The 12,954-nt window shown below is 36.9% G+C and overlaps 1 protein-coding gene across 1 annotated transcript; it reads right to left on the bottom strand.

The window, feature by feature from the left end:
- Nucleotides 1-714: 714 nt before the first annotated feature.
- LOC149794874 (uncharacterized) lies at nt 715-12,243 on the bottom strand. Its single transcript, XM_089964524.1, has 3 exons — nt 11,876-12,243; nt 4,539-5,055; nt 715-3,362 (listed from the first exon to the last, which is right to left on the bottom strand). Exons 1-3 carry the CDS (start codon nt 11,993-11,995, stop codon nt 3,262-3,264), a joined length of 738 nt encoding a protein of 245 aa, XP_089820650.1. The 5' UTR covers nt 11,996-12,243; the 3' UTR covers nt 715-3,261.
- Nucleotides 12,244-12,954: the final 711 nt, after the last annotated feature.

Below are 12,954 nucleotides of genomic sequence, written 5' to 3'. Positions count from 1 at the left end.
TTTACAGCGATACCAGGGTTACGTGTTCAAAATTTCTTCGGTGTGGTTACTGTTGATATCACGTAACTATCTGACCCCTGATGTCACTGACATCTACATTGAGAGAGAGATAGATAGATGTGTGTCTGTGTGTGTGTGATTTGAATTTTTAACGTAGCTTTAACAATTTTTCAATCATATCGCTACGACGTCTGCAGTGTGGCAGTTTACAGTGATGTCTCGTACTGGGGTATCATGCCGCAGACATGTAGCATGATGTCCCACCCAGTCACATTATCGTGACACCAGGCCAACCAGTCCTAACACTAACCTCATAATGCTGAGCGCCAAGCGAGGCAGCTGTTAGAACTACTTTTTTGCAAGTCTTTGGTATGACTCCGCTGGGAATCGAACCCACGATCTCCCGCATCCGAGGTGGACGCTCTAGTCACTAGATAGCTAGCTAGCTAGATAGACAGACAGACAGACAGACAGACAGACATATATATATATATATATATATATATATATATATATATATATATATATATATAGACAAATAGATAGATACAACCGAATACAAACTATCCGTAGAAACAACTGCATTCAAATTTATATATATATATATATATATATATATATATATATATATATATATAGAGGGAGAGAGAGAGAGAGAGAGAGAGAGAGAGAGGTGATGACTAAATTTAAAGAATCTAAGAATTCAAAAGTCCCTCATTATCCAAATATTTTATTATCAATACATTATTTATGAGAAAAAATATATATATTAAGGCAGTTACGCAAAAATAAATAACAACTGTATAAATGTGTTAACAGCAAAAGTAAATACAAGATGTATCTGAACAGTGAACAAAACACGCAATCTTTAAATTGATCAACAATGTGAAAAATACGCACATTGTACATGACTTTTTTTATTATTGGTACTGTTCAGTATCAGGAAATAACGATGCGAAATACTTGTCAGGGATTTGGAAATGCGTACCGAGTCAAGGTACCGTGTACACTCACTTATAAATCGAGTCCAAATGCAAAATGCACACTCGAGTCTGCAGTTGCATCATGAGCCAGCAGATAAAAGTCTCTGCCCTTTGTTAGTGGTAATAAGAACAAACAAACAATATGGATCCTGATCTACCGGCGCATTATTATCAGTGTCTATTTTGTTTGTATTTTGGATTCGACTTATAAGTGATTAACAACAGTACTCATAAATAAGCTCATTTGCATTACATAAAAAGTGAAGCCGATGTTTTGTGTGTGATATATGTCGTTTGTAAAAAAAGATAAGATTTTAAAACATCGTTGATTTCCTTCACGGGTAAAATCCTTGAGTATCCATCCATCCCTCTATCAGACAGTCAGTACAGACATACATTCATAAATACATACACACATACAAATGCTGATTGCACTGATCAATAAATCAGTGTTATTATTATATTTTCTAGTAGCCACAAGGGTATGAATAATGCGGAAAATAAAGCACTTCAAACCAATGATTAAGTGGAAGTTTGTGTGAAATCGTACTCCATGACATCACGAGTACCTTCGTTGATACCGAAAACCTGGCTTGTTGCCATTAGGGGTCGTCCATTTAGTACGTACGCATGGAGGGTGGGTTTAACCCAGCTGCATACGCTTTATGCATGGCGGGGATTTACTGATAATGTACGTACGCATAGGAAATGGGGGTGAAACCTCGATAATAATTTGTCTAATACGCAACCTATTCGACTGGGTTATGTCGACGTTTGAATTTTAGCGGACAGCAGGCAAACTTTTTAAAGCTACGCAGCTTATTTCTTGATGCTGCCAGACATTCAATGTCGTTGGACTATCTGTTTTATTAAACATGTTAATATTATTAATCCTTTATCGTTTCCGCGTGGATTAAATATAAGCCGTTCTATAGAATTGGGGGTGGGGGGTTGGGTTGCGTCAAGTCTACTTACGGAGGTGGGGTGTAAAAAAAAGTACGCATGTGTACAGGGAGGGGGGACAAGTTTGCCAGATTTTCGCGTACGTACTAAATGGATGGCCCCCTTACCAATGACGTCATTATCTTGAACTCATAAAACGTTCGGCAATGGAATTTCTGAAAGTTATTTAGATTATAAACAGCTCTGAAACTCATCGTTAACTACGGAATTGCTAGAATTTGCTGTGAAAGTATCATGAATCGGAATAGACGTGATCAAAGAACACGGACAGTTTTTCTTAAACTAAAAGAATTGGAATGTACATCATCCAAAACCTCAGACAGTTTTCCAGTGGCGTCACTCGGGTTGGTGTCACCCAGTGCGGTAGCTCATGGTGTCACCCCCATGGTCCTCCTTCTGTAACAGACCATACAGAATCCTTAGTAACGTCATTTTGGTGTCACCCCCTCTGATGGTGTCACCCGGTGCAGTCCGCACCCCCCGCATCCCCCTAGCGACGCCACTGCTGTAGTTGCTAATCATGTATTTAACTATGATCGGTTATCCGCTTATGAAATCCGACTAGACCGAGCAGTGTGCGCTCTGTTAAATGTGCAATTTTTCATTTTGGTGTCACCGGTCTGAGATGTTGTCACCCGGTGCGGTCCGCACCCCCCGCACCCCCCCCCCCCCAGCGACGCCACTGCAGTTTTCCTTTTAGCAACATGAAGTGAAATATACGTGATATAGAAACATGTCTTGGAATATACGCGATCCAAGAACTCGGACAGTTTTCCTTATAGCAACATGAATTGAAATATACGTGAACAAAAAGCTTGAGACAGTTTTTCTTATAGCAAAATTAACTGAAATATATGTGATCAAAGAACTATGACAGTTTTCCTTATATAAACATGAAATGGAATAGACGTGATAAAAAGAAAAACTTGTACAGTTTTCTTTACGCTAAATGTAAAGATCTTTAACATATCGTCAATTGTCAATACATATTATTATTATTATTATTATTAGCAATGTAAATATAAACGTTATGATGTATTTAAATATCAAACTGAAGAGAAACACACAAATTGCATGAAAACATAACAGAACTGCAATACTAGAATTCACAAGCACTTGTCATATGCTTAAATGAGAGAAGTTACCTGCTACATTCTAAGGTGTTTCTTGAGTTCGGAAGACAATGAAAATTGTAGCAGATGGAATACGTATAAGGTAACAGCAAATCTTAAAAGATACTTGGCATTGCAAACAACTTAGTTCATTAATCAAATGTCGTTATCTTTGCAAAGAATGTATCATGGCGGGTGTTAATCTAAGCTGTTCGTTCTATGCCTCTCAAAAAGTCAAACAAATTGTTCTCCTCTTGTTGATTTGGTGTAGACGACAGTTTTTCACTGTTCGTGCAATCTGAATCTGAAAATACACAAGCGAATGTTATTATCATTGACACGCAGGGAAGTGGGTGGACTTATGACCTAGACCTGTAAAAGATGAAATATGGATCACGATGACCCCCTCGATGTCTCAGTGCTGATGTCCTGTACTATCTGCATATTTAGTCACTCATAACTTACCCCACCATAAAGCAGACATTTCACACTTTTCCGCATTGTACGATTTAAGTAACATAAATATTTTAATAGCAACACTTATTGCCTCGTGTATTTTTTACCTTTATTCACTTTCAACGTTGTTTCGTGTCTTGTTTACTTTTATTCAAAGTGTTGCTTTGTGTTTCGTCTACTTCAAGACTTGCTTGGAGGACAACACTTTCGGTCTAGTGGGTCGGTGGGTCTTTCCGGGGTTTTCCCGGGTTCTTCCTCCACATTAATACTGGCCGCCATGTATAGCCTATCGTGTGCTGAAAAATGGCGTTAAAAACAACAACAACAACAACAACAAGAACAACTTCTGGTCTATGTGAATGTTCAAAAAACGTGACTGCTTCGGTGAAATATCTTCTACGATGCAAATAACTTAAATTTTATTTTCCAAAATATTAATAAAAATAAACAGTTTTAACTTTAAATTTAAACTGTCTTTATTTTGGATAGTGATTTTTGATATACATAATGCCACAATAGTCGCATTCACTCCGAAGTAAACAGGAAGTCTTGTCCTCGAAACATCTTCGAATAAAAGTTGCCATTAAAAAATCTATAAGGTCCTTAAATTGTACATGGGGGAAAAGTTTGTAATGTCTACTTTATGGTATAAATTATGAATAACCACGTATGCATATGGAACAATATTTTTAGCACGGAGTGATCGAGAGGTCTGATTTCAAACAGCCAGAGTTAATTACCTTGTGTACATTGGGAATAGATGATGGTGTTATCATTAGTTTCCCTCTATTTTCTGACAAGTGATCAAAAGTGAAACATGTTCATGGTCAGTCCACATTCACAAATTAGGTTCAGATCGAAAACGTGTATTCTATTGTACACCAAAATGCAAGGTAAGATGAAGGATTCAAAACTGCGATGCAAGATACCATACCTTGCTTGAGCTAGGCGTGATTTAAGAAAATAAATTTAAACACAAACATAAACAGCAAATTAAAAAAAAAAGTATTATCAATAGGTTTACCTGGCGACTCCCAAAATTCAACTGTCAGTAATTTATGTCCCGACATCCAGTCTTTCGATTGATAAAAGTCTGTACAATCCCACAATGCAACATGTCCAACTGGTTGATTTCCGATCTTTGTGTACGTGATAACACGTAGCATCCCCTGCTTCTTCCAAAACTGTGCTTTGGCTTGATTAGGGTCCAGTTGGTGCATTTTGGATACGTTCGGATAACCATATTTGTCTGCAAGATACGGTCCATATGCAATGGGATGATATATATACTGGAGGCCACTTTTTCCTGTTATGCTGTCTCTGCCGAACGTGGACAGCCGAATCAGTTCCGTACCGAGAGAGTGATTTCCTCCGATTTGGTTCAGCGCGTGAGAGAGCCTAAGTGCGCTCGTGTCATGTAGAAGTTCCGGGCTGTCCACGTGACCAATCAGATGCAGAAGTTCGTGGCGATTGTAACGTCCATTATGGTGACGATATCCGGGATAATTTTCACGGAGATCTTTAAAGGATGGTAGAGAAATCTAAAAAGATAAATCATAAATTTAATAAAGAAGCAATATACATGTAGAACAAATAGCAGCATAATTTGGCGAGTAGCTATGTTGAATTTAGAAACGGAATTGTAATCCTTGAAGAATCAGTACTAGTCAACGGGCTAATGGTAAAACAAGGCGTATGTGGGAGAACTGATGCATATTTAGCATGACGGCACGTGATGTTCTATAAAGTTAAAATGAAGCATAGGACGAACAGAGTGGCATTGTTGCGCATACTAATATGCCGTATTAACGTTATATACAGTAAAATACCTGATAGTCTTTTCACTCTTATGGTGGAAAAGATCAATACGACAAAAAGTAATGCTGACAGCATTTTGTTCCAGACTGAATGTTTATTTGACAATCTGGAAGTGGCCACAAACTTTTCAGATACAGATCTGTGTTAAAGAACCGGAACAACGTAATTACAACCCCTATTATTCAACCAATGATAATGTAATGTACTTCAGAAATCTTCATTACATTCTGTTTCACAGTCAACATAAGGAACATGGCCATGATTACTGAAAGACGCTAAAAAATCTTTATCTAGAGGGATTCTTCGTTCGCTTTCCTAGTGGTTAGAGCGTCCAACTCGGAAGCAGGAGGTCGTGGGTCGAACCCCAGCCGAGTCATACCAAAGACTTACAAAAATGGTACTAAAAGCTATCTCGCTAGGCGCTCAGCATTAAGAGGTTAGTGTTAGGACTGGTCAGCCTGGTGTCAGGATAATGTGACTGGGTGGGACATAATGCTACATGCCCCAGTGCTAGACATCACTATAAACTGCCACACTGCAGACATCGTAGCAATATGACTGAAAAATTGTTAAAGGTACGCTAAAATCCTACTCACACACCCTCGTTCGCTAGCAAATGATTTGCTAATGTCTATCCATTAGAATGGGGACAGTCTTCAGGGTGCCAAAGTGCGCATGGCTATATGGTATTATTATGGTATTATCAATTGGTTTACCTAACGTCTATCCGTTAGAATGGAAACCGTCTTCAGAATGCCAAAGCGTGCATGGCTATAGAATATGTGAGCCAAGACTAGTCTTAATCGCAATAGGCAAAGCTGATGTTTAGCCATGATTTGAATATCCACTGTCTAAAGAATACAACGTGACTTTGTATTGGAAATAACTCTACAAACCTTATTACAATTAATGTGTTATCAAAAGTTGTTCCACAACACACGTGTCATCACTCAGTAAGGGTCTATAGTCCACTTGTCCTGTTTGATGACCACTGTTAAGTCAGAGTCCAGCATTGGCGAAATAAAGCGTGATTGGTCAACAGAGTAGCGATGCCGCAAAGTAACCAACTCTGCAGGGAGTTTACCCTGTCCTTTTGATACAGTGACTCTAGAACGAATGCAAGCAATTATACATGAATGCATGCGTCCTATTAAAATGTCTGAAAACTATAACGGTGGGAACTTGACCTCTCCAGTGTTCTCTCATGACCAAATGGAAGATACGTTGAAAACGTTGCATCCTTTACAATATCAGTTCATTCGCCGGTGTTCAAAGAAGGAGTATCAAATATCTGCCAAAGAATAACGCAAGACAATATTTCTTCCTTAGAATTCTAATTTATGTAGACTTTACTGAGAATTAGCAACATAAACTATAGATCAAAACTGCAAGTTTGTACAAGTATACAGTCTCGTTAGATCAATTCTCAAAATGGCAGTTAAAGTAGTCGCACGTCTTTTCAATGTTTCAAATATCTATTTTGGCTATACATTGCCAGCATGAAGCAGGAGAAATAAATTTATCGCCTGATTAATTTTCTACAATGAAATAAATACATGATTACCCTTTTTTGATGTGGGATTTAATTTTCAAACGTCGACATGTCCCGATTTAAGTTTGAAATTAAAATCGAAAAGTAGTTTAACCCTCGTAAAAACTATTAATAATACGCAGGTAAAAATGAAAGGGATATGAATGTATTTCTTTCACGAGTATAATATACTTTATTCACTCTTAAACAGGACAGTGAAATAACAAGTGCCGAAGCAGACGGCTCTTTGTTTACCCTCGAAGATCGTGTAGCTTTCTACATTATTAGATGCAAGGTATGAGAAGTGTTTGTCATGTTATCTATGTACTAGCTGACGTCGTAAAACTTGATCAAATAGATTTCAGTTGGGCACGGCAAAATGAATAGTTCAAACTAAATGTCGCTTCGTTTAAACAGGTGAACGCTGCTTTGTTATACCCTGTTTTGACTAACCGCGCGTGCCTTTTTTGTTGATACGTGTTGTCATTTTAGGCTAGTAAAGAAAGTGTAGAAGTATAATTGCTGGTTATCGCATGTCTGCAATTCGATATTTTGAGGACGCACAGGACAGGCGGCTTATCATATTTCGGGGCTCAAGTGATACTATCAGCATATTCTGCGGAAAACTACATTCCCGTGACCATCTGACGAAATAAAGCCGACAAACAGAACTGTAGCCAGAAACTGTTAATTTTAAATCTTAAATTTACTTTGCCTAGAGCCCACAACTGAAAACGAGAGTTCCCTAATGGAATTAGCGACTCGTTTTATTCGTCGCGATAATCCAATGAAGTACAGCTTGCCTCGTGCTTTCTACCTAATGATAATTTTTTATGTGCAGTCATATCTCAAGTAATGAAATACAATACACAAGATACTTTGTACTAATGTATTCAACATGACGTAATTGTTGTACATGGTATGCGGACTTGAAACCGAGTTCAGTATCATACAAATAAACGAGTGACTCGAATGTTCTGACGCTCTACTGGGCGAACAGAATTTCCAGGAATTCAAGAGAAGGCCACTTTTATTCCTTTTAATTGTCGAATCCGTCTCAGATATTCTTCAGCAATAAAAAGATTTTACGCATATTGGATGCTAGATTTTCATTTAGGATAAAGTGAACATAGATATCATTTAGTGCAAAACCCCATATCATAATATGATCATCCATTCAGGGGAAGTTGAAAGATTGGATTCAGGAGGAGTGGTGATCATTGGCGCCCGCACATGGGGGGGTGGGGGTGGGGGTGGGCAAGACCCGTCTTATCTCACATCTAAACATGTTTTTGCATACATTTGTAAATCTTATTAGACTACATGTTTAACCACTCGCATCCCCCCAACAATTTCTGCGGGTGCCAATGGTAGCGATAACAGTATTTTCGAGATGGCCTCTGGCGGTCATACCGGATAAACGAGCAGTACCATTTTCATTTACGGGATGAATGTGTTTGTAAAGTTTCAAGGCAATCCTACAAAAAGTTCAGAATGAGTAGCGATAGCAGTTTTGTGCTAACAAACGAAAGGACGAGATACAACGGACCATCCCCTAAGCTCGCCTGGTCTATGACCAGTAGAGCTCAGAAATGACTGCCAGAAATGTGTAGCTTTCACAAATTTAAACTAAAAACTTTAGTGTAATTTAGATGCCAACAGCGTAATGGTGCAAAATTGTGTAGATTAGTTTCTGTTGAATAATTGAGCTGTGTATTCTATGGTAGTCAGCGTGGCACGTAACCATTAAGTTTGATGTATGGGTTGGAGTCACCATTAAATGTGAACTGCGAGGGACGGAATCCGTTCTGCTTGAGGTATGAATTGAATTTTAATTAGGACTCGCGCTGTTGACGGTAAGGCCAGATAAGAGTGCAATGTTAACACAAAGTCAGTGTAGGTAAAATGACAAGAGTTGAGAAGAGCCCGGGAAAATGTTAGGAATCCGCGGGGCATTTGAAACAGATGTTATAAAAGGATATTTCCAAAATAGTTATTTATAACGGCGAAGTAGAGAGGATTATTCTGACTTCTATGACAGTGATACAAATTGTTGGCGGTTAAAGTAGTAATCCTAATTGACTAAACTAAACGAGAGTGTGTGTGTCTGTGTTCCGTCACGGAATTCAAGAGTTTTAAAATAATTCCCCCTCGTGAAATTAATTTAGGTTTCTGAGGCAAGCCAGAATTTAGCTCCGGAAAATAAACGATTTTTTGATAAACTTTCTAGGGACTTGTGTCGGAATGTGAGGGACAAGAAAGGAGAGATTCGACTTAATATGGAGATGCGCATCTCGAAAGAAACGCAATGGAAAGAGAGCGCAATCTGCAACCAAGAGGTTGACGAATCGAAGAGGCGAGAGAGAGAGAGAGAGAGAGAGAGATACGGAAACGCCGACCCATCACAGCAGTAATTTAGGAATGACTTGAAGCACTGGGTGATGATGTCATGCCGGCAATCAGAGTTCGATCAGTCACTCGATCATTATGATGAAATTTGTTCTATCAGTAGAACGGCTAATTGAATTTCGCATAATTTGTAACTATTTCTGAGAAAAAGTGAATCATTTACAGGTCCTGATCGATTTCATTTTATTTATGTAATTGATTAAATTGTTGTATTTTATATACGAGGGCGTGTGTTGTTCTATTATATATCTCTACTCAGATCTATGTTATTCCATCAATAAATTTTATATTTTATTGTATTGTTTACTCTATCCGGACAATAACATTATTGTCAATCATCTCCAAGATAACGATAGCAAAAAATCTTGGGGAGTGGGGGAGAACACACATCTTCGCCACCATCTGACAAACTTGAAAGGCCAGTTTAATAATACTAATAATAATAATAATAATAATAATAATAATACTCTTATCTCTCCCATATATATATATATATATATATATATATATATATATATATATATATATATATATATATATATATATATATATATATATATATATATATATATATATATACATACATATACATATATATATATATATACATATACATATACATATATATATATACATATATATATATATATATATATATATATATATATATATATATATATATATATATATATATATATATATATATATATATATATATATATATATATATTTGCGTGGGGTTTGTTGTTTTAGCCCCACTCGTCAGCTGCTTATCTATTTCCAAAACGAATGATTGTTAAATAAACGAAAAATGTATATCTACGTAAATTACCAAGAATTATAATATTTTGCCATTTTCCCTATTTTATATATTTTATTTCTACGTATTCGTAATTTAGAATATTATTGAAATTAGCTGAATGCGACTATTACAGTTGAGTAATAAAGTAAGATAATTTAGATAACGTTTTAAATTCTTTGAATTTTGTTCCAACATTCATTTCCCGATGCATGCAGTTGTCGTTATTCTAAATATACATCTGCATTTACCTCAGTACAAAGTTGTCGTATCTCTCTAATTACTTAGAAACTCATAATTTAGTTGGCTGTCTTTTCAAATTATGATTTAACTAGAAATGTATACATCTGTAGAGTCTCAGAAACTAACATACACCAGCTATAGAATAGGATTAGAGTCGGACAGTCAGACAAAGTCGCTAAGGTAACTTTTGAATAGAACTTGAGTCAGAATGACGAATTAGGGTAACATCTCATTAGGACTCGAGTCGGACATACGAACAGGGCTAGCGTCGAAAGGACGGAGTAGGGTAACACTTTATTATTACCATAACATTATAATTCAGAAAAAAACACGTGATCATGAGTTCCCAAAACTCCAAAGACATTTATAGTAATTGATCTTATAAGAAATGTTCATGGACTGGCATATACAATGCGTATACAAGTGAAATCTCTACACATTTGGGAGGGAGCCGAACAGGACTGGCTTGAACGGGTTTCGAATCCTCAACCCTTAGATTACGAGATCAGCACTCTACCTACTGAGCTACCGCGGCCCAGATTACTTGGAAAATATTCTACTGCACAACCGAGAAACTAACTTTTACCTACTGACCGATTCGCTGCTCGGGAGTGTCATAACGTTGTCGAATTGCAATAAGAGTGATTTTATGATGGGTTTTGACTAACTTTTAAAAATGTGCATTGCACAGTTTTGAGTCAAATAGTCTCTCTCTCCACACGCACGCAGGCACACGCATACATACATTCATACATACATGCAAGTAGATTAAATGTTCAAACTGAAAACCAAAATATAGGTAGCGTACGCTCACATTCTACGCCTGAATGGACAAAAATAGTCCTTAGTTTTTTACCAAAGTGATGCACAGTTGAACTATATCAATGTATAAACAATTTCCGCCTGCGTAAACGTTTCATCAGTCCGACATATTGTTTTTCGATTTATGTTTGACGTTCTACCAACCCAAAACTGGTTTAAACAAAGAAATAAAAAAATATGGTTGACATGACGAGTGCGAGAATTCCTTACTACATATTGTGTCTCGGACTTGTACAACGTCATGAGTAAAGTTTATGGAAAAGCAACGAAGCCCAAAACGGCTGGAACGAACTAGCCTTGATTCAGCTCATATACCCACTGTTCTTACCCTTTCAAATATATAAGAGTTTAAGCAATAAAATGTGGGTACAAACGATTGGAGTTTCCGTTAAAAGTATGCAAATTATTTTTTCAAATAAAAAACTATGTATAAAAAACATGGTAGTTATTCTTTCTCTTTATAACTCATTAATCCCGCCTTTATTATGTGACGAAAAATGGAGAGGTTTCATTAAAGAATGTCCTACATAATCAAAAATAACCTTCTCACTCAATTTTTCTGAATCAAATGACTTGGGGAGATTTTCTCTGTGTGACTGCTACGCGATCAATTGGCTATGGCTTATGACTGCAGGATAATCTTTGCAATACTAATATATTGTTCGCCTGTGCATTGAGATGAACTCTCTCCAGCGCATTAACCATTTGTACTGAAGCAATACAAATTTTCCATACTCACCTTTCTGTCGGAAGTCAAGGCTGACACTAAATCTCCAAGAACGAAGAATATTGTGACATACAATAACTCCATCTTGCGTATATTAGAAAGTAGTTCTGATCTGTGTACTATGGCATCCATATATGTTTTACACGTGGTAACACATTCATCTACACTGTATACTGTTTTCAAGAAGTTAGTTAACCATTTATCAACTGGTTTTCTCCCACACGATGCAACACAGTCTTTAAACAAGAATGGGCCCAAAAGCGTTAAAATCTTGAAATTATCATATGAATTGTATTAGGTCGCGAACTAAATTTCCCAGACGACACAAGTAATAAAGAGACACGTAATATACCTCTTCCCTTTAAAGGCACGTGAATTATAATTTGCACGATGAAATTACTAAGGTGTTATCTGTTTGATTACCGCCGAAAGGCAAGAACCAATAGAAACTGAGATTCTATCAAGGAGGGTTGTGTTTGGATTGGGAATGAGTGGGCGGTCCCTCGGCAACTTGTTAAACACTCCTAGTATGAGGCTTTCTCAAGTTGGTCATAAACCGGGTTGAAAAAATCGCACAAAAGGAATATCATAAAGTCGGATCAAAGCGGAATAAAAAGACATAATTGAGATTCTCTGTACAAATATAGTGGACAATATATATACAAAATGCATTTTAACCCTGTGTAGGTCTACATCACAATGAAATGAAAGGACAGACGACAGTAAAAGCGTCACTGATATCGAGCCGTACGATGTATGATAGTTTCCTCTTCCTTCGATCTAAACGAATTAAAATTATGCTTAGGTTTTGGCAACTTCAGAATAATTCTCGACTTAGCAGGCAGAGATAAATGTAAATGTTTCACCGTTGATTATATTTTAGGAACTAATGACAAAAACTGTAAATTGCAATCAATATTATTACCTACTTTAAAAATATATTAAAAAAACTACTTTTAGGCGCTTGAAATACTTGTCAATAGACTGACTGTTGACAAATATGCATGTTCAGATTAACCCATTCATGCAGACAGACAGACATACACAGAAGGATAGATAGTTGGACAACCGTACGATGACGCTGTTTTCAA

The sequence above is a fragment of the Sinohyriopsis cumingii genome, chromosome 7, assembly GCF_028554795.1.
Source record: "Sinohyriopsis cumingii isolate HCF-2022 chromosome 7, ASM2855479v2, whole genome shotgun sequence".
NCBI lineage: Eukaryota > Metazoa > Mollusca > Bivalvia > Unionida > Unionidae > Sinohyriopsis > Sinohyriopsis cumingii.
This window is presented reverse-complemented; position numbering and strand designations above follow the sequence as displayed.

Bases quoted from the DNA above. Each gene is read 5' to 3' on its own strand.
- LOC149794874 (XM_089964524.1), bottom strand. From the start codon at position 11,995: ATGGATGCCATAGTACACAGATCAGAACTACTTTCTAATATACGCAAG. The intron at 5,056-11,875 runs GTGAGTATGGAA...TTATCTTTTTAG, and splicing joins CCTTGACTTCCGACAGAAAG to ATTTCTCTACCATCCTTTAA. The intron at 3,363-4,538 runs GTAAACCTATTG...GTGTATTTTCAG, and splicing joins TGAATTTTGGGAGTCGCCAG to ATTCAGATTGCACGAACAGT.